We start from the raw sequence: 26,835 nt of genomic DNA on the forward strand, positions 1-26,835 counted from the left end.
CTTAATATATATATATGTTCTTATTCTGTTGTAATTAGTGGCAATAGAAAGTACTTTCAGGCTAGGTAATTATGTGCATTGCACAAATTAATAGATGATTGGTTTAAATCATCACTATATTATGAGATACAAAAAGGGCAGGAAGATTTATGCTCTAAGATCTTCGCTTCTTTGTCCTCTAGAGGCTTGAATGAGTAGCAACATATTTTCTGATTGCGGTGTAAATTATTATATGTGCAGGGCTAGGAGCTCAAGATAAAGCATGTTTAGCATATGCGTACTTTTCTAGCAACTTTTATATCTAATATTGTCATCAGAAGCCCTTTCAGTTTAGCAGCCTGCACGTGGTTCCTGCTTAAAATGGTCAAGTTCTCAAGCTTTGCCAAGTGTTTCTCAAGTGCCATTTCAGCATGGATAAATATGATTTAATTCAGTGCACGAGGTTTTCTTACATATTTTGTTTTTTCTCACGTAGACTGATGGCAACGCCAGCTTCCTACGGGCTGCTCGTGCTGGTAACCTGGAAAAGGTGTTGGATTACCTCAAGGGCAGCATAGACATCAACACAAGCAATGCAGTAAGCTGATTTCAGGACTTGTTGAAGGGCCAGTCAACAGACTTCGACATTTTTTTCACTCCACAAACAATTTGTACAGTAGACCGTGGCAATCACATTTTCCACATATTACAACACTGCGCATCACGCAGTCCCTCCATTATGAAAAACAATTCCCGCACCTTTTTCCTACTGACCTATCCCCATCATACGTGCAGTGACACAAACTAGCCCATGGCCATCTTGTACCACTGAGCGTGTCGCTTGATCCTTTGTCCTACAAAACGGCGCGTTGGCCCTGCAGTGATGCTGTTTTGGCCGCGCAGTCTTCGTTGTCATTTTCTCGGGCTGTCCTCTGCCATTTGCTAGAGCCTGACACTACAGGGAGAGGTGGTATTGCCTAAACGGAAGTGTTTGCGATAAAGAGGCGTCTCGTAACTTTAGCGCTGGGGAGGCTGCTCCTCGTGCAACGCTTTCTTCCCGCGCCACTATGACACGTGCTCAGATGGGTAAACCCTGCTTGGTCACTGATCACGTATCGCTGATGTCGTGTAACGTTTTCAAAGTGGGCGGAGTCACGATAGGTGGCTATGCCTTCCCCTTCTTTACTGTGGAGAAGCGTAACGAGGCCACGTGAAAATTTGAAATCTACTGAAAATGATGTTCTAACCGCTGTAACTACGCATTTTCAAAAATCTAGCGGCAGCATGTTCACAAAGCAAAAGTGCACATATTTCTCTTCATTACAATTTTCGGACCTCGAGGTTGTTTACTGGCCCTTTAGCTTTGCTGAACTTTAAATAACCTGATGCAATTTTCATGGTATAAAATGAATGTGTTGCTGTAAGCAGTGACCATGTGCACTTCTGTGTATTATTTGGCTTCTGTGTAATTGATTCATTGCATAAAACTAATTGTCTGTGTTCTCACACAATATTCTATTTTGGCTAAGCTTAAATCATAAAATATTAAGACTCTTCTGACGAACAATACTGTTAGTTTGCATTGCACTACCTCTTCCACACACATGTGCTCTGCATTGGACCCTGCTTCTATTTGTGCTTGTAGGATCGAAGGAATAGAATGTGTGAAATTGCACCGTGCTGGTCATCTTGCACTGTGTCATTTCATCACCTTAAAGCACACTCAGAATCGACTCTCTTGATTTTGTGTCTTACCTTGTGGTAGTGCTAATAGCAAAGTGGTTGTGTGTGTGTTTATAGCATTCTTTCAGTCACTCTTCTAGCATGATAATCTACCTTGCAGCATCACACATAGCTTTGCAATATTTATTAGCTATCATGCTATAATGTTCACTACCAATCATTATTAAACGTTCATTGATATCATTGAGATGCTGGACAATTCAAGAGTGTGGAAGATTACCAATAAGTTCAGTGCTTTTATTTGATCAACATGTCATAGATTGCATTAGCATTCATTGAAAGCCTAGGTATTATGACGGGGACACACTCTATGTATAGCTTGTACTCTATTTCAAGTTAGTTTTCACCATATAGAGTTTAATGCAGCTGCTTTGTCACACGGTACTCTTTGTATTCTAGATGTACAACCTTGATATAGTGAATGCAGAATTAAAGATTATCAGACAAAATAATTAAAAATTGTTTGGCCACCTTTTACTTTGATGTGCTGTGTTATGAAACTGAAATTCAAAATCTCAGAAAACATCTATTTTTACTGTGCAAATACTTGTTCATTTTCAACAAAGATATCTATTCTTGTACCAAAAATATATAATACTTGGGAAGCACTGGAAATGGCACATTCAGCACATGCACGTGTGTTTTGACCAGGGACTTCAACTTGAATGACAATCAGATAGGATCACACCATTTGCATGATTATGCATTGATGACTATGCAAAGCACGACTATAGTATTTGGCTTCCCATATGCCCATATTTGCACAGCAAATCACTGACAGATCATTAAAATTGATAGTAGACCCTTTGCTGGTCTATTGTAGGCATCATGCTTGCATTTATTCTGCACAGACTTGATGGGCAAGTTTTTGTTACCGATATTGATGTATAGGTACATGCTTTTAGCAAATATTGGATATCGCAGAGGTATTTTTGTGTTGAATGTGACTTGGTTACAATGAAGTTCAAGTGTGGCACCGAAGCAATGAAGATAATGCTTTCAACTATGTAAGTTGATGGATTGGCTTACCAGCTAAAACACTGCAATATTGTGCATGAGGTAGTGCACACTGCAGCGAGATCAATGCCTAGAATGAGCAGTTCAATGAGGTATATGTGCTTGTTAGACACTCACCTGGACAAAGTTAATCTGAAGCCTGCTACTGTGCCTTCTAATACTCAAGATAGCTTTCGAATTTACAATATCAAAAGTGAATTGTACTAGTATTTCACTTTGTGCTATAACAGAATTAAAGTAGTATTGTGTTGAATTTGCGTGCAGAATGGGCTCAATGCACTTCATCTGGCTGCTAAGGAAGGCCACGTCAACGTGGTTAGTGAACTGCTCAAGCGTGGAGCTAATGTTAATGCTACCACGAAGGTATGTATCAAGGATGTCCGTGGCATCAATCAGCTATAGGTGTTTATTGGTGATACTAGTTTATTTCAGCTACTACTACTATTTTGTTTTTTACTGTAATTACAGTTAATGTATATTTCACTGCTTTTTTGTCCTCCTTTCTCTTCTTTTCTGTGTGGTTAATAGTCGGAGAAATATATTGATAAAATATTATTGCGCTCATGCAGCACATATTGTGACCATGTCTCATGGCTTGGGAGCTCCTGCATCTTACCATTGTGTCCTTTTACTTTGATTTCCTATTTTTGATAATTTTATGTGTCATCCTATCCTGTCCTTTTCATCGGTTCTTTGATCTTATTTGAGATATGGCTACGACATACTTTGCTACTTTAAGGTGACCTTGTTTTTTTCTTGCCACCAACTTTTTCTTATGCTTCTTCTAAATACTATTCTGTCCTTCGATCCCCTGCTAACAAACATTTATTTCATTTATTACAATGTATGCTAGGTGTTTATCAAGAATAATCATATGTAGTAGAATAGGAGTAAGTAATAATGAACTTTGGCAGTAGTAAGTGGACCCAGTACACATATTACTGTATTGTAGATCCCAATTAATTAACAATCCTGGAATGAATTGGGGGCAGTCACTGCAGTAGCCACTGGAGAGTGTGCTCAATTTTGGACAGTCTTCATGTATGCCTCTGCTGATTTGTGAGCATCAATTCTAGATTAAAATTAGAAATTCTTGTAGGCCTATACGTATTTCACTGACATTACAGCTGGCATTAATCTGAATTTGCACCTGCCTAGAATACTCCCAGATAAGTAAGCCATTCTTCATTCTTTCTGTTGAATGTCTTAGTTTATTTTTACGTTGGTGCACTCTGCAAATATTCTCCTAATCACTACCACATGAAAAAAAAACTGAATAAAAACATAACGTACATAACGGGATTCGAACTCGGGTCCCCGGCATGCCAGCCCAGCATTCTACCACTGAGCCACGTCGGTGCCTGGACATCCTTTGCAAACTGGCCTTAGGCAGGCTTGATGTCAGGAAAGGAATCTGGTTAATATGAGTAATAAAACGTTTTTTTTTTGGGGGGTGATACCAAACGAACAACCAGGTGTTACATAATGTGAATTGTGCAACAAGTGGGTTGTTTAATGCTCCAATCCTTTGCGAAAGCTTGATCTTGTTCACCTATTAACTGTGGCGCATACCCACTGTGGGGTATTGCGGGGAACAAAATCTTCTGGCATAATTCTTCATCGTAGTCAGCATAGCACACAAAAAAAATTGCACAGTTCGTCGCAAGTGTGTAGCAGGCACCACACTTCTTCGAAGAATGACGAAGGATGGCATATGAATGCCTGCCTACTACACAATTATTTATGGGGTAGTGGGTAACCTGCAGGCGTGCTTGCAGTAGCTACCCAAAAAGTGCTAAAAAAAAGGCTCTGAAATGCTGCTCTTCCAGCTTTTGCTGAGACAGTGCTGTGCGTTCCACTCAGGCCTGGCGGTTTTTTTATTGGTGGTTAATTTGGTCATGTGTATGCTCATGAAAAAATGTCTATTATGTGCTGGAAGTCCCCTGAGGGGCTTATGTTCACATAGAATGTGTCATGACATGCTTGTGGAAATTAAAACACTATGGGTCATTGTGATAGAATTGAGCGTATTCTTCATGATTTAGGTAAAAATCATAAGTTTGAATTGGTACAGAAAGTGCCGAAAAGTGACATGTCACAACAATTTCCAAAGAAGCAATGGTACAGTACTTTCATGAAGTAAGCATTCAGTGCTTGAATAATGTTTTTTTTTTCATATTACCATTGCATGGTTCTGACACTCTGACTGGTAGGCTTCCTACTGCATGTACACAGACACACACACTTGCACATGCACTTACAAACTGAAGGTGCACATGAAAATTGATTGTCAAAACCTCCAAGCAGTCTTTTGGAAGCTTCCATAATTATAACTGTACACATGAATACAACTTTATTTATAACTGATTATTAAACAAAGGTGTATGGCAGTTTTTCCTTTCACAACTAAATAGAAGTGTAATCGTAGGAGTAGCAATTCTGAATCTTTTAACCTAGTGGGCCCACCCATAGCTGAGTACTGCAAATAAGTGTTGACTAGCAAAAATGTTGCCATAGTTCCTGAATATTAAACACTTAACATTAACTTTATTACTGTACCTAAAATTATGCAACCAAGAATAAGCACTGCCTGTTTCTTTTGCACATGTTGATTCTCTCTCTAAATTGCCCCGCCGCGCTGGTCTAGTGGCTAAGGTACTTGACTGCTGACCTGCAGGTCGCGGGATCGAATCCCGGCTGCGGCGGCTGCATTTCTGATGGAGACAAAAATGTTTTAGGCCCGTGTGCTCAGATTTGGGCGCACGTTAAAAAACCCCAGGTGGTCTAAATTTCCGGAGCCCTTCACTACGTTGTCTCTCATAATCATATGGTGGTTTTGGGACGTTAAACCCCACATATCAATCAATCGATTCTCTCTAAATCGCTTGGTAGCTTATAAACAATGAGATAATCATCCTGGCTGCAAGGTGTGTGCTTGAAGCGGAAGAATAGATATTTTTCTTTATTGATATCATTACTAAATTACCATTCAATATTTAGTGAAGTGTAGCACTTGTCGCAGCACACTTACTCGCTAATGCAAATTCTTCACATTCTGAAAAGAAAATATGATTATTGGGTAGCAAGAAGTGAAATGTAGGTATATAATCTATGCCTGTTCTCTTGTGTGTACCTGTGCTTGGCAGACCTAGGTGCTGCCTGCCAGCTCATAGCCATAACTAAATTGAATAGTTGTACTAGCATTTAAATCCCCATATTTGTGTGTGTGTGTCCATGCTTGTTCTGCATATATAATGCATTGCTTAGCTAAACTTCAGATAGAGTACTTATTATATATATAAACCTTGCGATGAGAATGGCAGAATGGTTATGAGACATCTGCATATTCTGCTTACTAAGTTGTGTAGTGAAGTGCAGATGGAGTAGGGTGTACTGGTCGGCTAGTTGGTTGAACATAACGTAGGGGAAACAGTGCACAAGACCAGGACACTTAAGGCACACATACAGCCACTCTACATGTGGTTGTATGTGTGGCTTTACTGTCCTGGCCTTGTGTGCTGTTTTCCGTATGATATAGGATAGACTCATTGTTCTTTCTGGACACAGTAGAAGCATATGACGAATTATACTGCACTAAAATGTGTTCTTAATATTAGCTAGCTAAATAAAATTTTGAATCTATACTGAAAAATGTAAAATGTATAGTGCAAGTCATTCAAACTTTTTTCATTGGGCAATTTCAGACAAAAGCAATTATCTAGTCTTTCAAAGGCAGGCCTGGAGCTCAATTTTAAATTTACAGCTAGTGAATATTTCTCTTTCATGTAGTTTTTTTACTTTTATTGTGCACACCAGAAGCATAAAATGTTTTCTTATGTTGAATAAGGTATAATTTTTTTAATAAACTTAATTTTCTATGTGGTCAAATAAATATGGTAATGCAGTTCAGTATAATATTAAGCTCATTTACAAGAAAATTTATAACTTGTGAAATACATACACAGTACACACTACAAGCTCTGTTATCATCAGTATTCGCAAATCAGCCATGGTTGTCTAGTGGCTAAGGCACTCGGCTGCTGACCTGCAGGTCACAGGATTGAATTCCAGCCGCAGCAGCTGCATTTTCGATGGAGGCGGAAATGCTTGAGGCCTGTGTGTTTAGATTTAGGTGCACGGTAAAAAACTCCAGGTGGTTGAAATTTCCGGAGCACTCCACTATGGCATCTTTCATAGTCATACCGTAAAAACCGGACTATAGGTCGGACCGCAATATAGGACGACCCCCCAAAACTTCGAATCGTAAAAAAAGAAATTTAAAAAAATCGCAAAGTATCGCGGCACACCCTTACCTTGATAAAAACGCAACGCAACTAGCTGCACTGTGGTAACATTCATTTTTATTTAGACACTGTTCAATGCTAGGAGGTCACGAAGTTACTCGGACTCATCCGAACTCGAGTCGGATGATGTTTGTTTTTCACTAGCGATGTCCCAGAGTGCATCGTCCTCTGTGCCGTCTAACGCGTTGCTGATGCAGCATTTGCGGAAGGATTTGCGAACCATCTCTTCCGGGAGGGATTTCCAGGCTGACGACACCCAGCCACAAACGGTTGCGAGCGGTGGACGCCGTAGGCGGCCAGCGGGGGTCTTGGGATTGTCTCCCAGCATCCACTCACTGTAGAGCTCGCGCACGCGACCTTTAAACGGCTTGTTCAGCACAACGTCCAGTGGCTGGAGTATAGATGTCAGTCCCCCGGGGATGACAACAAGATCCGTCTTGCCATCGGACAGCGATCGCTTCACATCGGCCGTGAGGTGACCGCGATAAGAGTCGAGCACCAGCATGCTCGGTCGTTGAAAAAGGGCACCGGGTCGCCGGTTCCACACGAGCCGGATCCATTCAAGCATGAGGGATTCGTTCATGAACCCCTTCTCGCTTGCCCTCACGATCACATCCCGAGGGAAGTCCTCCTTCGGTAGCGTTTTCCTTTTAAAAATAATATAAGGAGGCAGCTTCTTTCCGTCTGCTGTACACGCGAGCATCACGGTAAACCGCGAATGCTCGTTGCCCGTTGTCAATAGCTTCACTTGCTTCGCTGCTTTCTCGGTCACAGTCGTGTTCGATGGCATATCGAACCAGACCGGAGTTTCGTCAGCGTTGCCCATGTGGCCCATCATGTAGCAACGCTGTCGACGAAGCTCGATGACGAAGCGCTGATACTCCACAAGCTTGTGCTCGAACTCTGCGGGTAGTTTTTGGCACACTGAAGTACGCCGCCGCAGAACAAGGCCCTTCCGCTTCATGAATCGGCGCACCCACGATGGCGAGCCCTTGAATTGCGCCCTCGTGAGCCCCGAGTCGCGCGCAATCTCGAGCGCTTTCACGCGGATGCACTCCGTTGTCACGGGTAGCGACCTTGCGCGCAGCTCCCGTACGAACTCGACGAGTGCCGTTTCCAGTTCGGGGTGAACTGCAGTCCGTCCACGAAACGACGTTTTCTTCTGGTTGCTGCAACTTATGATGCGCTGTTTCTGGCTCCTCCAGTATCGGATGCTCTTCTCCGTCGGGCCGAATTCTCGTTGTGCCGCCAGGTTGCCGTGGGCTTCCGCATATTCGATGACTTTTTTCTTGAAGCACATCGTGAACTGACGTCGGCTGCCACTCATATTGAAGGAGATAGCCTCAGATGGGGATAATGAAACAGCGCAAAACCACCGCAGCCACCCTTGCTTCGCAATCGGGACAAACAAAACGCAAAATGGGCGTCGCGGCCGCCCAACGATGCTGTTGCTGATGCTCACGATGGCAATGGAGCCTACCGACTTTTGTCAACCCATTGTTGCAAGACTTCCATAAGTTTTCTGCCAATGACCGGTATATAAGACGGGGGTCGACTTTTCATCGCGTCTCTTTGAAAAAAAATTCGACCTATATTCCGGTTTTTACGGTATATGGTTGTTTTGGGTCTTTAAAACCCAACAATTATTATTATTATCAGTATTAGCAAAAATGATTTCTCCAGATGCATATCAGTCTCCGGAAAATGCCCCTTTTTTTCATTTACACCTTTTATTCCTTTTTTTTTCTCACAGAAAGGCAACAGTGCTCTGCACATAGCGTCGCTGGCAGGCCAAGAAGAGGTGGTGAAGCTGCTGGTGCAGAAGCAAGCCAATGTCAACGTGCAGTCACAGAATGGCTTCACACCTTTGTACATGGCCGCTCAGGAGAACCATGATGGAGTGGTTCGTTTCCTCCTGGCCAATGGCGCCAATCAGAGCCTCGCCACAGAAGTAAGGCATGCCGAAACTTTAAAAAGTGGGTGTGCTCTGATTGTTTTTTTTTTTCTTTCAGGATGGCTTTACCCCCCTGGCAGTGGCATTGCAACAGGGGCATGACAAGGTGGTGGCTGTTCTTCTCGAGAATGATGCTCGGGGAAAAGTCCGCTTACCAGCGCTGCACATTGCTTCCAAAAAGGACGACTGCAAAGCAGCTGCCTTGCTGCTACACAGTGAACACAATCCTGATGTCACTTCTAAGGTCTCATCTAAATTGTCTTCTCACTGCTGTGCTGTTCTGAATACATTTCTTATAGTGCAGTCCTTGTTAAAAAGCTCTTCTACATAGGGAGAAATTTAGGTATAGCCTTTGGTTTGACATAATCTAGAATATAAGTGAGGAAACAAACAGCTATAATTAATAATGTCCTTCATGTGTAATTGGCGTATTGACCTTGAATTCAGTTAAAAATATCGGCCTACTTTAGATTATGTGCTTGGTTGAACGTTTTGTGTTTACTACGAGAAAGTTCACGATTTCTATCATCTACACAGCTTTCATCTGATATCTGAAGTGTTGAAATTTGCATGCCATGCAAAAGAAATCATTGTGGATGGCAAAAGTCTGACCACTTATGTTATTGTCCACAGAATTTCCTTTTGCATTTATAACTGTCATTTGTTTTTTCTTAAATGAATACTGCAGTGTATTCCAAAATTGTAGAATATATCAACAATGTGTGCCATCCTACAGTATAGTGAAACATGTAGCAGAATTTTATACATGTGAACCTGTTATATTGAGTCATTGTCTACATCGAACTGTTGTTACATTCTCTTGGAAATCCCTTGCAAAAGTATAGAACTGTACAATAAATCCTTACCTTCATTTATCAATATAGAAACTTGTGAGATTTTTAACGATGCTGCAATCGCTTCTCACCTTGGTGATACTTATGCTGATGAAACGGTGTTCTGGTGCTGTATCTGAACATAACAAAACAATGTGCTGAAATTGAAGGAAATTATATGCAAGAAACAAAAAGGAGCAAGGTGTATATGTATCTCAAATTAGATGGTTTACGTAGCTGAGGTCTTTGTAACAGGAAATAAAATGTGTAAAATGATGACATGGCAGGACACAAAGCACAATGGTTTTCATGGTGTGCATTTTCACACCATATATTGTAATTTGATGCATTCTTTGTACCACCATTACAATTTTCAGCCAACCAGCCAAATTTTCCATGCTTCAGCAGGATTGTATTTGTGCTCCATAATGATGAATTTGCTTTAGTTATTTTTACTGCGATACAGCCTTGGAATGCAGGGTAGCTTACTTATAGCTGAAACAACTAGTTTGAAAGCAGTGAAGTATAATACCTGTGGCCTTTTATATAGAATAACAAACATGTTGAGCTGGTTTGCGATTTATTCAGATTCAGTATATCTGGGTTCGACTGTAGTGGAATATTATAGTGTAAAACATATTATTACAAGTGCCATATATCACTTATAGTAATCTGAAACCACATCTACAAAGCTGCTTGTTCTTAAGCGTTTCCTTCCACTGGCCAGTTCATGATGTACCCAGCATGAATATTGCCTGAATTTTTTTCTTACAAAAAGTTCTAGCTATGAAATGTCTTCAGGACTACAGGCCTGCATAATTGACAACTTTTGCAATGTGTCAACACAGGGATAATGTCAATATGTACAGTGAGGCTTTTATCTAATACATATCAGACACAAATGTCAAGTTCTGGGCATTGGTAAGCTGTCTTCTTTTGGGGGAGGGGTGTGTGAAAGTAAATGTAGTGAAAGTCAGCATTCTAGGTGAAGATAGAAATTCCAGGGCTAGTAATAAACAGAGACAGGAGCACACACGGCAGTTTTGTGTAACCATAACATTTCTATATGGCTAGATGTAGTGCAAAGTGAAATCTCAATTTCCGGCTATATAAAAACGGGAATAGGTTGCATGCTTTGGTGTTTTAATTGCAAAAATTATTTCATTTTACTGTTGCAGCTTAAGTATTAAAGTAAAAGTATTAGTTTTCATTATTCTTTCATCACATAACTTCAAAAGCACAGTATGAGTCAGTGTAGATGATCACAAGACTGCCATTGGGAAAGATGTGCTTGTTTTGCCAAGTGGCTATTTGGGCACATGAGTAAGACATGTGTCTCATGTGTTCCTCATAATCCTCATCTGGTTGTGCACTTAAACATTATTAGTCATACTTATTTGGTCCCACACAGTGCAGAGATAATGTAATAGATATACGGTAATTACAAAAGCATATGAACATCCTCGAGTGGCAGTCTTGATGTCAGTTGAAATAAAATGTGAAGCTTTTAAAGTATCAGATTATTAAGTTATAAGTAGAGTGAGAGAATGGAGTAAAGGGTGGGAAATTAGACTTGTCTTTCCAGTTTTCTACCCTACACAAGTGGAGGGGAACAAGGTAGAAAGAGATTGAAGCCATGAGTCTGATCCGTTCACAAGCTTGGTACATCATAACTACATTCAAGGAGCTTTCAAGTATTGCAGAAAAGCTCTTATGCCCTCGTAAGCTGAGGAGCTGCTAGGTCAAGCTTCCAAAAGTTGATCTTTGGTAATTAATAGATGTGTCTAATGCAATTAATGAGACCTCCGATAAGAACTGATTGTATGTACTGCCTATTGAAAATATCCAAAATACAGGTGAAAACAGACTGACTAAAGCACAATGTGATATATAGGTTGTTCAAGCAGGAGTCAGTACTTCAAGCAGGCTGGTCGACTTTTTTACTACTATTAGTCTATTATTAGTCTACTATTAGTGTATCAAATTATAAAAAAAAATGTTTTTCATAGGCTAAATATATGACCAAAGCAACTTGCTGTGGTATCTCGCTAGTTTATATTGTACTGAGGGCACCCCAGGGCTATGGTAAAAGTGAATGGAAGTGTTTCTTATACTTCCTGATTTCGGAGCACTTTGGATGCAATAGAATCCTTAGTTCAAAGCCTGGATGCCTTGCTTACATTATGCAAAAAAAAAGCAAAAAAACACAATTTTACTTCAAAGACATGGGTTTATATTTTGTGCAGCTCATGTGAGTAAAGAAGCAGGAGAGAAAGGGAGAGTAAAAAAACAGCAGCAATAATGAAATGGAACATTTTATTTTCTTTTTCCTTTTTCTGCCCAATACAGAATCTACTGCTTCACGTTTGGCCTAATAACACTGATTTTGTTCACATTTTCTGATATTACAGAGTGGGTTCACTCCACTTCACATAGCTGCCCATTATGGCAACAGTAACATTGCATCTCTCCTACTGGAAAAGGGAGCTGATGTTAACTTTCCAGCTAAGGTGAGTAAGCTGAAATGATGCTTGATCTAGTGATCTCATGGCAATTTTTGTGTGTCAGGGCGAAGGAGAATAATAATTCCATAGCGGTATTTTCCAAGTTTTGCATTGTGGGGACCTTATTTTTATTACAACTTGTGCCTTAATTTTTTTTGTTCCAGGCAGTCTAGAAGTTGCAAAATTTTGACAAGACTGCTCATTGTCAGATGCAGTTATTTCATGATCTAAAGTGTGTAGTTCAATCAATGATAAATGCTGGTTGTCCTAAAAACAAGTGACTTGGGCTGTAAATTTGTCTGGATGTTCAATTTCTGTTGTGGTACACAGTTGAAAGATGTGGAATGCGTTTATATCAGCTAGTGCATTTGGCGGAGTGCAGTGGTCACCATTTAATTACCCTTGGCTTCATTTTTGTATTACCTGTAGCCGTGTTTGAGAACATGGCTTCAGGAAGTTAATTTGAAAGGCTAGACAGATCATGTGAATGAGTTTACAATGTCCTCGGTTTTATACATGTGGGTGTTGGTAGAGAAAAGAAAGGCGTGAGGTAGTAGAGAGAGAAAGGAGGTTAGCGATGTGTTGGACGAAAGGTGATGAAGCAATGGATAGTAATAAAAACTGAATAAGCACCACCTATACTTGCAAGGTGCTACAGCATCACTGTGTAGCTAGTAGCTAAAACTGATGCAATTCAGAGATTGCAGTTGTATTGAACTAAGCCTTGTTTTTGCTCAGGCACTAGCCCAGCTACTATGAGCTTTGCCATCTCGCTTCCTGTTAGCATTTGTTTGTGTCCTTTTATCTTTTGCGCTTTTTGTTATGTCCATGCTATTACTTTTCTGCTGGTACCTGCAAAGCCTGCGTCTAAATAGAGAAATACCTGTGAGATTTTTTCTTTCCATATAAAGGATGTACATTTTGTATTGCATTGATTTGATGAATGTGGTAGAGATGGTGCACATGTGGGCGAAAAAACCCACTGTATTTGCACACAAATTGACCTGAATGTGCATTAGCTGTCGACCAAAGCTTCTATAAATCTTAATTATATGGCAGAAATGAGACGCATGGCCGTAATTCCTTATGTTCACCTGCTGTCACATAACCTAAAGAAGGTGGTGTTTCAGGACAATATTAAGGTGGTATTTTCAGTGCCGGATAAACTTTGAAAATTGTGTAATGACAAATTCATATCGAGGGTAAAGAATGGTGTACATAAAAAGACATACGCAAATATTTGTTGAGTGCATATTCTTTATTATTTATCTTATTCTGTTATCGGTGTGAAAAAAAAATATGTTGGCCTAACCAGTAGGTGTGTGAATGAGCAACTGAAAAAGCACAGTTAGAAATCAAATAAACTGCCGCCAAAAGGTTTTCACACTCTTCACGTTCGTGCATGTAGTTGCCGGCCTTTGTTCCAGAATACAGTCACTGTTGGTCGGCATAAAGATGAGTTGACTCGTTTGTTCCTGGAAGCAGAACTTATTGATGCTCTTTTAGATGTTTGTATCCGCAAGCCTTCGATCGCATTGTCACCCAAAGAGCTTGGTTTCCTGCGTATGCGGTGATACGTGGTTTATCTGTTACGTTTCTTTTATGTAGATGACATTGTCAAGCATTATCTGAGTGATCCCACATGCTTATCTGTCCGCCTGACGATTATGGCTTAAAAGCTGTCCGAGTTAGAAAATAAATATGGTGTTGCTAGTAACGCTCTATTCTCTCCGTCTATTCCTTCTGGTTTCCGTATTTCACTTCGCGCAACAAAACATTCTTTCTGTTTCTCATTTTCTCTTATTGTATTGTTCAGCTGTTCCAAGATGTATCAGTATCCCTCAATGTCATTGAGCTTCAATATTGTTGCCGCTATCATTCTTGCCACTATCGATTCTGTTATTATTGGTCAATTCAGCCTATTTCTTCATGAAAATTCACAAAAGGCTCTTCAAAAGTAAAACAAGTGGTAATACTTTTTTAAGCACTTCTAGTTTGAACATTGACCTACTCAAACTAATTTGGCCCATTTGCTATGGTTGATATTTCGGAAGTTGGCTGTTTGACTGTTTTTTTTCTTGCGTTTTCTCTGCTTTGTCCCGTTTCATGTGGTACTTCACCTGCAGACATTATGATGCAGTACATGCAGAGTAGGGGTGATGCTATGTCGGCTTATTATCTGGAGAAATGACTAAGTTATCTTATTCTGACACTTTCTTGATGCTACTTTTTTGCAGCACCAAATAACACCATTACATGTGGCTGCAAAATGGGGAAAAAGCAACATGGTGAAGTTGTTACTTGAAAAGGGAGCGAAAATTGATGCCTCCACCAGGGTAAGTCAAGTGCTTTCTTATGGGACAGCATGATGTTGAGCAGCCAAAGCTTGAACAACAGTAGGTGACGTTGCTGTGCTAGTTGGTGCATGTGTACATAGTTGAGAAGTGTAGAACTTAAATGAGGAAGGAGAAAAAAAATGCAAGTATTGATTAATAGACAAAGCTTATTTTGAATCCTACAGTGCACATACATAAAGAAGCCAGGAAGTAGTACACCAAGTTGACAATTTTAATGGTTGTAGGCAGAGATAGGAGGACAATATAACAGACATTTAATACATTATTTTAGGGGAATGTGTGCACTCACAAGAGCTACATAAGATTATTTGGTGAGTCTATGTTGAAGCAACGCAAGAGAGGAGGGTCTTAGTGGCCTTGTGCACTGTAAATACCTCGTAAGGAGGCATGCTGTGGTGGCAAGCAGGGCTGTCAGTTGGATGTCAGATGGCTCTTGTCTCAACATGATACACTTTGCTCGCGCCAGTTGTTTCTCACCCTCGAACATGGTGTTGGTGCCAGAAACTAGGAAAGCACGCTGTGCACCACCCACTCGCACAGCATGCTCATTTGTATCAGCTCTGGCATACTTGGTCTCGTAGGTTCACCGGGGGCCTTCAGTGACTGTGATGTGGTGATAGTTTATTGTTTGGTGGCTGTTTCAATATTAGACAATGGGCTCACGAAGGCAACCCATAATAACTTGCAATATGTCATAACCTGTAAAATTAAACATTTTTTCTTTTTCTTCATGTGGTGTGTAAAATAGATGCATTGTCTTTTGAATTACTTCTGTATTCAATGTAATACATTTCTTTTTTAGCAACTTTAATGACAGCATTCTTGTTGGTTAGCATGTCAGGTGGAAAGTATTTCATTTATTTGGGTTTGTTACCCCCCCCCCCCCCCCCCCCCCGTGTTCATCCTATCACATCATAAAGCATCCAATCCCGAAATAAAGTGGAACCTTGGTGTGCTTTCTAAACTGCTTCCGGTACGCAAGAGATTTTTCTGTGTTCTGTTGGTTCAGTTTGAGTAAATTTTGTTTGATAAAAATAATTACAATGGAGTACAGTGTTAGAGGAATCAATACCCCTTTTGTCCTACCACCATATATCCTTGAAATGCCATACTACCATACTATCATATATCCTCTTCTCCTGCAGAATCGTGATGCACAGTACTACATATCTCTGTCACATTTGGAGACGTGTTTTTTTATTACAAAAGTGGAACGTGAATTACAGTAAACTCATAATTTTTCCTTGTATGAAAATTTCTCACCTACGATACATTTTGCTCTTTCTGTGAATATACATGATATACCTAACTAAAGCCAGGCCCCGGAAACATAGCGCTAGTTTTGGTTTCAAGGAACATGCACGCTTGTAGTGGTTGCCTGGTGTCCTAAGATCCGATTGAACGGAGTGAGGTTGATGTGAATACTTGTATTTATTTACTTTCACAAGTTTTTACAAATAAAAAAAATTCATTACCCCTGTAAAGAACTTCTTTTCTGTTTATATGTCTTTCCTTATTCCTTATTTTGTGAATTTTAAATCAGGCGAAGTGCGGGAAATGATTGACTTGCATTCACAGCGCTTGTCGCCGCTCCTTCTCGCCCCTTGCTCAGTGATATTAGAAGTTGGATCACGCTCAGTTATCTCACTCAGTCGGCGTATCAACTACCGAAAAGATAACCCTCCTGTGGCAACCCTCCTGCTCTAGATTTTTCGTTCTTTCCCTCTATTTCTGAACGTCACCAGTGACGTCATGAAAGACATTTTCTGTTCCCGATTTATTTCTAGTAGGATGCTTGGTAATCGCCAGTGGCAAAATTGGCGCTGCTGCTGCCGAGAGCGAGAACATGGGAAATATAGGGAGTTTCTGCCTCCTGCTAAAGTGTCATCTTCATGTGCTGTTATATTTTGCTTTTTCGTACAGGATGGGCTAACACCTTTGCACTGCGCAGCCCGTAGTGGCCATGACCAAGTAGTTGAGCAACTGCTTGAGAAGAATGCTCCCATTACAGCCAAGACCAAGGTAGCAACTGATTCCATTGGTATTGAACCCATCGCGAGTCTAAAAGTATATTCACTCACTACCCACCTAAAAAAAATGTGAGATGTCATTTATGAGAACATCACGTAATTCTAGAACACGTGTGGCTAATTCTGTTTAGCTAGTAGTGCACTAGGTTTAAAGGGCCCCTCACCAGGCTTCGATGTTGCAAACACACAAGCGTAAATTGCTCGGTGGTCATTATTTCTTGCAAATTATGAAACACCTGCTTGGTACAGGAGTGGAGAAATTTGAGTTGGAAGGCCGCACATCCTTCACCTTGAAGGATATTGAAAGGTAACATTCATGCATGCCTTCATTGCAGACACTCCTAACTTTCACAACCAGTTTGGAGTTGCATGTGCATGCAACCAGATGATGACACATGTATACAATCCTTTGTGCAATGTGGAGCATGCGATGCTGCCACTGCAAGTGTGCTAAGAATTAAACTAGAAAGAGAAACAAAAGAAAAGGAAATAAGCGGAGCTCTCTCCATCAACATCATGTGTTCCCTTTCCTCTGGCACTTGAGGGAACACCAGGGAGCTTCGCCACTAATGTACGCTAGCCTATGTAAAGGGGGAAAGCGTAGGCTGTGGTAGTTTTAACAGTGTAGATCAGTTTGTTCTAACAGGTCTAGTAATGAACCTACTTAGAAAATTCTTGTGGTGAAATGCTACCTGGATGGTACCTTACAACTTCTTTCAGTAGTTTTGCAAAATTGTGAGTCTTGGTGGGGGGGGGGCCCTCTAAAATGCTTCGAACAGTCTTGTCATTTATTGAATACATATGACTAGTGGAACTAAAACAGGGACAAAGGAAGATACAGATAGGACGTCCTCTAGACCTAAGCTGAAAATTTTTACTTTTGATAGTTTTGCTAGTAATATGTATTCAAGTCATAACCAGCTAGCCCAAATTTTAGCTTTGTCATTTCTTGCTGTCTGTGCAGAATGGACTTGCTCCTCTACACATGGCATCACAAGGTGATCATGTAGACAGTGCTCGCATCCTACTTTATCATAAGGCTCCAGTGGATGATGTCACCGTTGTAAGTATTGTCGTCTTGCTCATATTTTTTTATCTCTGTACAGGCACTAGAGAAAAAAAAAATCACTTATTTAAGCAGTATATTATGGCAGTAAATACAGTCAGTTGAACCTTGTTGGTGTTTATATTAATGGGAAATTCAATATGAGACTTGAAAATGCATTGCAGCTAGACACATGCTTAGTTATTGGACACATTAGAGTAGCTGCAACTTCTTGTGCTTGTTCATTTTGTTTGATGTAAGGTAAAAGGTCTTAAAGATTGGGACTGAATTGTACTTATGGCATTACAGTATTATGGAGCTAAAGGTACTGCACCTTTTGCTGCTGAGCATGAAGACAGCATTATGTTTCTTAACATTGATTTCAAGAAAATAGTTACTACAGTTGAACCTTTTTGTAAGAGACATGCACCGGAGAGCAGTTCTTGTCTTTAATATGAGGTGTCTTTTATAAACAGGATACCACGTATGCATTTTTTTGTCCACGCCTATTTCTTTGCAGGCACCCCGGTGTCTCTTATAACCATTTGTCTCTTAGATCAATGTCTCTTATAAAGTGGTTCGAATGTATAATGCTATTGAGTTATTAATAAGCTGTAAAGCTCTAGTGGTACCATAGCGATAAAACACGTGTTTTCTGCTGTTGTCCTTTTGTATAGGTGTATATAATTTCTACAGTTTCTGAATCCTCAGTGTTATTGTTTCTAATGAGAAACACAAAATGACTACTATGAGGAAACAAAAACTCGTTAAGGAGTTGCATTGAAAATACATACTGCCAAGGAACGAAAGAAAAGGAAGGGATCAAGGGCTCCTTTCTTGGTGCCTCATGAAGTCAACAGACAATGAAAATGAAGCCAAGGAGTCACAGTGGACAATATTTATAGTTTTAATTGTAGTGTAATAATTATGACTTAAATGGAAAGGAATTAAAGTGAACAAGGAAACAATTTGCTGTCGGTAGAGAACGAACGTACAGCCTTCGGATGTATCTGATGCTCTACAAATTGAGCTACTGGTTCCCGCGTACCTTCATTGGGTATTTCTGTATACATAGTCTTGAAAGTGCTCAGCAGTGCCACTTGTAGCCACGGTGACGAGTGTGGAACTGTTTTTTGACCAGATGGTGTCACATAGCGCATAATCTCTTTACTGTCTGGCAGTTTACTGATAAACCCTCGCATGCTACCAGAAGGCTACAGTTAAAAATTACAAATAATATTTCTTATGTCACCTTTATTGTCTGTTGGCTTCATTACATACTGCCCGAAGATAATGCAAGCTTGTATAATACCCTGGAATCATTTTCATTGCTGTTTTGTTTAGGCAAATTTAAATTAACTTAATCAAGCAATGTTTCTAGTGCTGTATGATTTTTTTTTATCTGTATTCAATTCTGTCTGAATAGCTTGGTATGTTGCTGTCACTGGGGATGACAGTGATGACTTCAAAAATGATAATTAATTGGTCACAGCTGAAACAGAAAGTCTTTAGAATGTAGCAGGACCTTTGATTTCTATTGTTACGCTGCTTATGTCCTCTTATAGCAGTTGACTTCTAAAGGTCTTCAATCATCAATGTTTCATGTAAAAAGCACTCAAGGTTCCTTGTGCAATCCGTCTTCGCTATATAACTTTAAAAGGTTGCTGGCCCTCATCCTGTTTTGTTTAATTATACAGTGTCATAAAAGATGAGCATTGTACTTGGGATTTTTTTTGGTGTAGCAGTACAGGCTGCAGTTTTTTTTTCTTTTTAATATAGTGCTCAGATTTAAAGAGTTTGTTGTAAATGGTTGAGGGCTCTTATGTTTCTCGAAGAGTTAATGTATTAGTATTATAATGAAAATAACGCTTTAATCAAAGGCGGTAAAATAATATTTTGAAAGTGGGTTTTAATATAATGTTTATTGTTATTCAAGACAAAACTAATAGAGGTTCTGCGACAAGTCCACTCTGCCTACTTAGTATACCATATCCCCATGCTTATTTTGTTTATTTGACTTCCAGGACTACTTGACGGCACTTCACGTGGCTGCACATTGTGGCCATGTTGGAGTAGCAAAGCTGTTACTGGACCGCAGAGCAGACCCCAACGCACGAGCCCTGAATGGGTTCACTCCTCTACACATAGCATGCAAAAAGAATCGCATCAAGGTTGTTGAGCTGTTGCTCAAGCACGGAGCTTCCATTGAGGCCACCACAGAGGTTAGCATTGCATCTCAGTGACCTCAAACGTCTGTTTTGGTTCTTTGTTTAAAACCATTGTCGCCTGTTTTTTCATATAGTCTGGGCTGACACCCCTGCATGTGGCTTCATTCATGGGCTGCATGAACATTGTCATCTACCTGATTCAACATGGAGCCAATCCAGACATCCCTACCGTCAGGGGAGAAACACCCCTGCATTTAGCTGCCCGTGCCAACCAGACAGACATCATTCGCATTCTCCTTCGCAATGGGGCGCATGTGGACGCCAAAGCCAGGGTTTGTAATTGCTTCAAGCGTGTACTTTCATACTGTTTCTTGATCAGTGTTAGGTGTCATGGCATTGTGTCCTTTGCATTTTGCAGGAACTGCAGACAGCACTGCACATAGCTTCACGACTGGGAAATGCTGACATGGTGGGACTGCTCCTGCAGCACGGTGCTGCAGTGGATGCTCCCACCAAGGATGCTTACACTCCTCTGCACGTAGCAGCCCGTGAGGGTCAAGACGAAGTGGCTGCTCTTCTTCTTGACCATGGCGCTGCTCTTGCAGCACCAACGAAGGTAAGTACAAGCGAGACACATGAGGAGAATATTCTAGAGAAAGATTAAAAACTTCTGAATAGTTTTTTGTATCGTCTCCTTGTTCTCCCGCTAACAACAAACAAATCAACAAAAAAATGCAATGTAGAAGTTGTTTGTATGGCCAGAATCATTAGTAATGTAGTAAAGTGCCAATAAAATATTCCTTATTAGTTAAAATGTTCCTGAAAGCCTTGTGATCAGTAAACGCTGCTGTGTTCGCTTCTTGTCTATCGCTCATTTTCCCTGTGATCCCTTAAACATTGCATTAGATAATATATATCGTATGTGTGCATTAAATGTGGACTCGCCAGCTGTGCATTCTTAACTATACATCTGATTGATGTGGTAAAACCGAATAACTGCCTTTTGAAATGCAACTTTAATGTTAAGTGATCTGTAAAACAATGTTACTCAGGTTGCTGTACTGTATTTTGAACTCACCTTGGGAATTATGGATGTACAAGGATAGTTAAAAGCTCCCAGGCTGCTATAGCATGTAATCCGAAGGCAACACAGCCTGGGAACATTTGAGCACCCCTGTACGTTGTCCAAAAGATGCAAGAAATTTACATCATTGCAGTAGGTATTAATAATTGGAATGCATGTGCCGTTGTATCCAAAATGCATTGCATCTTATCCGAAATGCATTAAGTCTCTATGTATGTATCCAAAACGTATCAAAAGTGCATTAACTCTATATGCGACACATTCCTTTTGTTTTTCAGCTAATTAAGATGAAAACAGTGTTCCGACAAAACACTGTTCAAAGAAGCTGTTTAAAAATGTGTTGTACAAGCAGTCTAAGTAGCTCCTTGTTCATAAGCTGTCTGCAATTCTCTAAACCCAATGCATTGCATGTTTTATAAAATACAAATGCATCGATTAAAAGAGTCCTTCAAGGCATATGCATAGAAAAAAAAGATTGGGGCCTTGTAGAGCTGATTTCATGATATTCAGAAATGGATGTACATTAATTGAAGCTCTCCATGATCCTGAGCACTCACCTTTGTACTTGTATCACCATATTTTTGCAGAAAGACAGTTCGTATATCTGACAATTTACTATACCTAAGTAACTATTTTAAGCAGGTCTTCTGAAACTTTCTGGCTGTGGAGAATTCCGATCTGGCCTTGGGGAACCTCAATGGATGGCTTCTCTAGAGTGCCATGGAACCTTTAATGTATTTTTTTTAGTCAGGGACCTTTAGCTTGAGCAAAATCACAAGCATCTAGGAGGAGATGAGGGAGGGAGTGGGGAGGGGCTAACACTTATATAGACTTGCAGTTCCTTCTCCCCATTTCTCCTGGCTCGTTTCATGGGTTGTAAATCGCCTTCTGACCATACACTGTATGCTTTACTATGGGATGCAAGCAATGTGTACTTAAGCCCATTTTATTTCTTGCAAAAAAAAGAAAAATGAAAAAGAAAAAAGGTACACCAGCCACTCTGTGAAATGGCCCTTGGTAGTGTGACGTGAACGGGAGCACATAAAAATGATGAAGAGGAGAACGAACGACATGAGCGATGACTAATTATGTTTTCGAAACAAAAACAAATATATTGCCTTGGTTCGATAAGGGTTAACGTTCTTAGTCAGCACTCGCATTTTTGTTGGTTTTCTCCTTGTCCTTGTTTTACGTAGTGTTGTTCAAACTATGCGACACAAACTAGACTGGTGTCATACTCTTTTGCTGGCCATTGGTACATCGGTTGTGAGGCTAAGCCTTAATGCTTGGGTAGGCCACACCTAGGATGAAGCCATTCCTCACGTGCATTCAAAACATTTGCCAATTTTGATTACAAAACTGACATAGTGCAGTGGAAAATCAGCATGTATAAAAATTACCACATGAGCAACCCACCTGCCATGAGTGAAATATCAGTTATGACGAAATATTAGTTATAACGAAGTAAATGAAAAATAGTCTTGCAATAGATGTAGTGTTAGAAATAAACCTTTATAATGAATCTTTAGATATACCGTACTTACTCGCGTAATGAACACACTTTTTTTCTTAAAAAATCAGAGCGAAGTAGGGGGTGCATTTATTATGCAGGGCAAATTTTATGAAAACTGTGTCGGGATGAGCAAAAATGCAGTAATGCAAAAAAAAAGTTAGGTCCCTTAGCCTTTCGCAATTGACATATGCGTACAGTGTTTGGGCACAGCTTCTTTGTTGCACTTCACTCATCTTCGGTGGTTGATGGCGCTATCTTCTGCAAGCTGTCCCCATGCCGCCCGTGCGTGCCATAAAAGTGTTCGCGACTATCTTTTTTCGCAATCGGTCAACCGCAACAGTGGTGTCTGCTGTGATCTCGAGGGGCACCCAGAAGTGTGCACTACGACGCACTTTGCCAACTATGCGACAACCTCGCACGGCGACCGCACCGCCGCTATTGATACTGGAGCAAGTAACCAACATTGCGTCAAGCTACCACCGAAGCATCAAAATGAACCGTCGATAATAAGATTAACGACAGAATATGGCCACCGCCTTACTGTCCACACAGCTAGGGCTCCACATTATGTGCTAGCTGACGACAATTGGAGCACCGATTATTAAAGAAATATGAAATTGCAAGCTTTTTCGCTTTCATTATCATTGCTTACCCAACATATGCTACAGAGAAGTTACTGTAAAAAAAGGTAGCCTATGTCTTGCATTCCTTGATGTACGCACGGATAACAAGCACGAAAAGCAAATTGCAACTGAAGTGAAAATCGGGGGTGCTACCATGATACGCAATTCGTCACAATCCTTTTTGGGTGACAAGCGACTTTCTTCTGGTTTTCCATAAACCTGCGATACGATGGCGACAAATGGCCCTTCACGACAGCAATGGCGACAGCAAATCCTGCTGCGGTCACTCGAAAATTGCGTGCATGTGGTTGAGTCTTAAAAGTTTTGTATTTGCAAGAAGTTACCGTCGGTTGGCCCGGGCAGTTTTTCGTGACCTTCACTCACAGTGTGCTTCTCAGCTGCGATGTATTTACCTTCGCTCGCTGTGTGCTCATCAGCTGTAATGTCTCTACACTTGCACTGTTCGTAAACCCCGCTGTGGTGCATAAATAATTAAAAAAGACTAGGGACATGTCGCGCACAAATAGAAAAACAATACGGCGCGCTGTAGTAAGCGAAGGTGGGGACGGAGCGAGCCTACGTGGCCGAAGGGGGCCGGCATAATAATAAAGAACGGAAGAGATCCAGCGGGCAAGGAGGCGCGGTGTGTGGGTTAGTGGGACTGCAGCGAATGAATGTAGGGGGTGTGTTTTTACGTGGAAAAAAAAATTGAAGTTTTGACGACTGAGGTTGGAGGGTGCGTTTATTATGCGAGTGTGTTCATTACGCAAGTAAATACGGTAACTAACTTATTTTCATGTAATATACAATTTTGTTATACATAAGGTTTGAGTGTACAAATTTTTGTTGTCTAAATTAATAAATTAGGTGTTAAGGGGGATAATGAGACCTTCCAGGAGCAGTGGCAGCTTGTGCTGCTCAGCTCGGAGGTTCAAGATAAAAAATGGGCTATCCAGCAGGCCAGGGAGGCTGTACAGAGACAAGGTCTCCCGGTACCTCCTTGTGCGGTCTAGCCCAGACCACAAACATGCTGGATATAGAAATAAAGCTTATTCATTTATTCATTCACTCATTCATTCATTCATTAAGGGGGATAAAACGGGAGCTTGCCACATTTATTCAGACTAGCAGAATTCTAAAGTCTTTTTCATGAAATCCATAGGCTCTGCGGAAACCAGTTTGAGAACCCCTGCCTATTTAAGGTAAACAACTTAAGAGAGATGAATGGGCTGTAGAAACATTTTCTGTATTTTATGGCCACTTGATCAAGATACCAACGCCTACCTGTGAAGTTGTTCTTGCTGATTTCAAGCATGCAGTAATTTTTTTTGTATGTCAATTAATTCAGATGAACACTGCCATGTTATTGCTTCGGTAGGTAGTAGGAAAAAAGTGAGTCAGTAGAAAGTAATAACTGGATACTAAACTATGGAATAAGCACAGTGCTGCAAACACTTTCCAGACCAATGATCAACATTCCTGAGTGTGATTGATGCTATGGCATTAACAACCAAAGAACTGTTGTACATGGCACAGTACATTAATATGGTAGTGCACCCTTCTGCAACAGGATTGTAGCAATTTTCTACGTTTGCTGCAAGCATGCAGATTCAGAGATCAATGCATACATTGGCATTGCAGAAAGGATTCACCCCACTCCATTTGGCAGCCAAATATGGCAACCTTAAAGTGGCCCAGCTGTTACTCCAAAAAGATGCCCCTGTAGATGCTCAGGGCAAGGTGCGTAAATTGCATTTGACATTTGTCTTATTGTGCCTCCTGAATGTGCTTTTTTCACACAATTTCTAACCTCAGAGCCTGTCACTTTTGATCACTTCTGGATGTGTGTTCAAATGCTTAGTCCAAGTGCTCACTGTAGCTGCATATTTGTACACTGTCATGTGTACAAATCATGTAGATTGTCATGTGTTGTATCTTCGAACTAGCAATAACCTAAATTGTTCTAGCCATTGTTACATTACCTACAAACATTTCTATATTTTATTTGCTTGCTTGCATGATGAATATCTTTGGGGACCATTAGATGGCATATTTAACTTGGCAAGTGTTCTGGCCAAAAATGGTAAAAAAAAATAAAAAATAAAAGAATAATTTCTTAACCAGCTTACGTGTCCTGGAGGAACTACAAATTTTTTTGCCCTTTTAAATGTAAGCATAATAAAAAATGATATTAAAAAATAATATTCAAAAATAAAACTGGGACAAAATATTGGCCTCAGTGCATGGTAAAATGAAGACTCCGTAGGTGTCTGCAGACCTGGGTGTTGAAAATTGCTATATTGAGGCTCGAAAACAGCACCCTATCTTGGTACTTTCGTATCAGTCATGGCTGCAAAACAAGTTGTAGATACTCTATTGAGCAGAATGTAAATGGGTGGTGGATACAGACAGACCGAAGCCTTGTGTCTATTTTTATCCACCACTGCTACTGCGACATGCTTTCCTCATTTGGGTAAGACAATTCCAAGGATAAAACTGCTTCAGACTTATAACAGCTGCTCTTCGTTGTCATAGTCAGAGACTGATGAAACTTCCAAAAAGGAACGTTACCTTTTTTTTATGGCAAGTGCTGTTGTCACTGGATAGTGCCTGTGCACAGAAACATGCCATTTTTAAATGTCGTTTTCAGGACCAAAGCCATTCGTGATGGAAAATTGATATCTTTAGCCTACTATATTATTTTTGTAGGGATGGGTGAATATTCTGGTGCTTATTGTAATATTTGACCGAATATTAGAGTATTCCAATCCACTTTGACTCTGATTTAGATTAGTCAGAATTTCTTGAAATGAGCGAATATATATAAACATTTGAGCACACAAATCTTCTGAAAAGGTGGTTTCACTGCAGCTTGAGAGTGCTATGCCATGAAACAGCCCATACAAGGATGATTTGCAATTTTGCGAAGCCACACCATCCCCAGTTCCGGAACTATGGCGCCAGAAGTTATGAGTGGAGCCACTACCCCGTAACATGGACCCCAAAGAACACTCCTGGCATAGGCAAGCGCGTACTGCTGCCCTTCAGATGCATCACTTCCTCGGCGTATTTTATTTAGACGTCTCGGGCCCTTTCACATTGGGTCATTACACGGCCGCTCTGATCATAGAGGGTTGCCACGTCGATGGCCCTCTTTTAGAGCCGTCAGTGCAACTCATGCAGAGGAGGATGCCATTGCTCTGGCTGCCTCCCATCCCACTGCTCACATTATCTTGACATACTCGCACTCAGCCTGTTCTCGATACATCCAGGGTTCCATCACCCCATTGGCTGCTAATCTTTTTCAAGCCATTTCCTAGCTCTTTATGCCTCACTCCGTAAAAGTAGTATGGACTCCAGGCTACACAGGCCTTCAAGCCGCTGCCCTTCCATGTCCTGATTCTGATCCTGGGAACTCCAATCTCACATGCTACCGTGATATTCTAGATTATTATTTTAGTTTGCGCCGACTTTACCCTGGCCCTTTACGTGGTCTGGCGAAAGCAGATGAACCGCTGCTACGCCCCCTTCAGACTAATACTTTCCTTAGTCCAGCAGTCGCCTGCATTTCATACTAGAAATCTCTGGCACCTGCCCAACTTGTCAGGTGTTAGCCAACACCTTTCACATTGTGGCTTCATGTCCTGCCACTCCAATCCCTTTCTTATCCCCCTTCCTCAT

The 26,835-nt window shown here is 40.7% G+C and overlaps 1 protein-coding gene across 27 annotated transcripts in view; it reads left to right on the forward strand.

The window, feature by feature from the left end:
• The window catches only part of LOC119176963 (uncharacterized), a 351,479-nt gene that overhangs the window by 86,392 nt on the left and 238,252 nt on the right, over positions 1-26,835 (forward strand). For all 27 annotated transcript variants that reach the window (XM_075878307.1, XM_075878295.1, XM_075878310.1 and 24 more), the window contains 12 exons: positions 476-577; positions 3,004-3,102; positions 8,797-8,994; positions 9,056-9,241; positions 12,242-12,340; positions 14,572-14,670; positions 16,615-16,713; positions 17,686-17,784; positions 19,791-19,988; positions 20,069-20,266; positions 20,353-20,550; positions 24,796-24,894. In XM_075878307.1, coding sequence (XP_075734422.1) covers positions 476-577; positions 3,004-3,102; positions 8,797-8,994; positions 9,056-9,241; positions 12,242-12,340; positions 14,572-14,670; positions 16,615-16,713; positions 17,686-17,784; positions 19,791-19,988; positions 20,069-20,266; positions 20,353-20,550; positions 24,796-24,894 — 1,674 coding nt within the window. The remainder of the gene's footprint in view (positions 1-475; positions 578-3,003; positions 3,103-8,796; positions 8,995-9,055; positions 9,242-12,241; positions 12,341-14,571; positions 14,671-16,614; positions 16,714-17,685; positions 17,785-19,790; positions 19,989-20,068; positions 20,267-20,352; positions 20,551-24,795; positions 24,895-26,835) is intronic.

Source organism: Rhipicephalus microplus, chromosome X (genome assembly GCF_043290135.1).
Source record: "Rhipicephalus microplus isolate Deutch F79 chromosome X, USDA_Rmic, whole genome shotgun sequence".
Classification (NCBI taxonomy): Eukaryota; Metazoa; Arthropoda; class Arachnida; order Ixodida; family Ixodidae; genus Rhipicephalus; species Rhipicephalus microplus.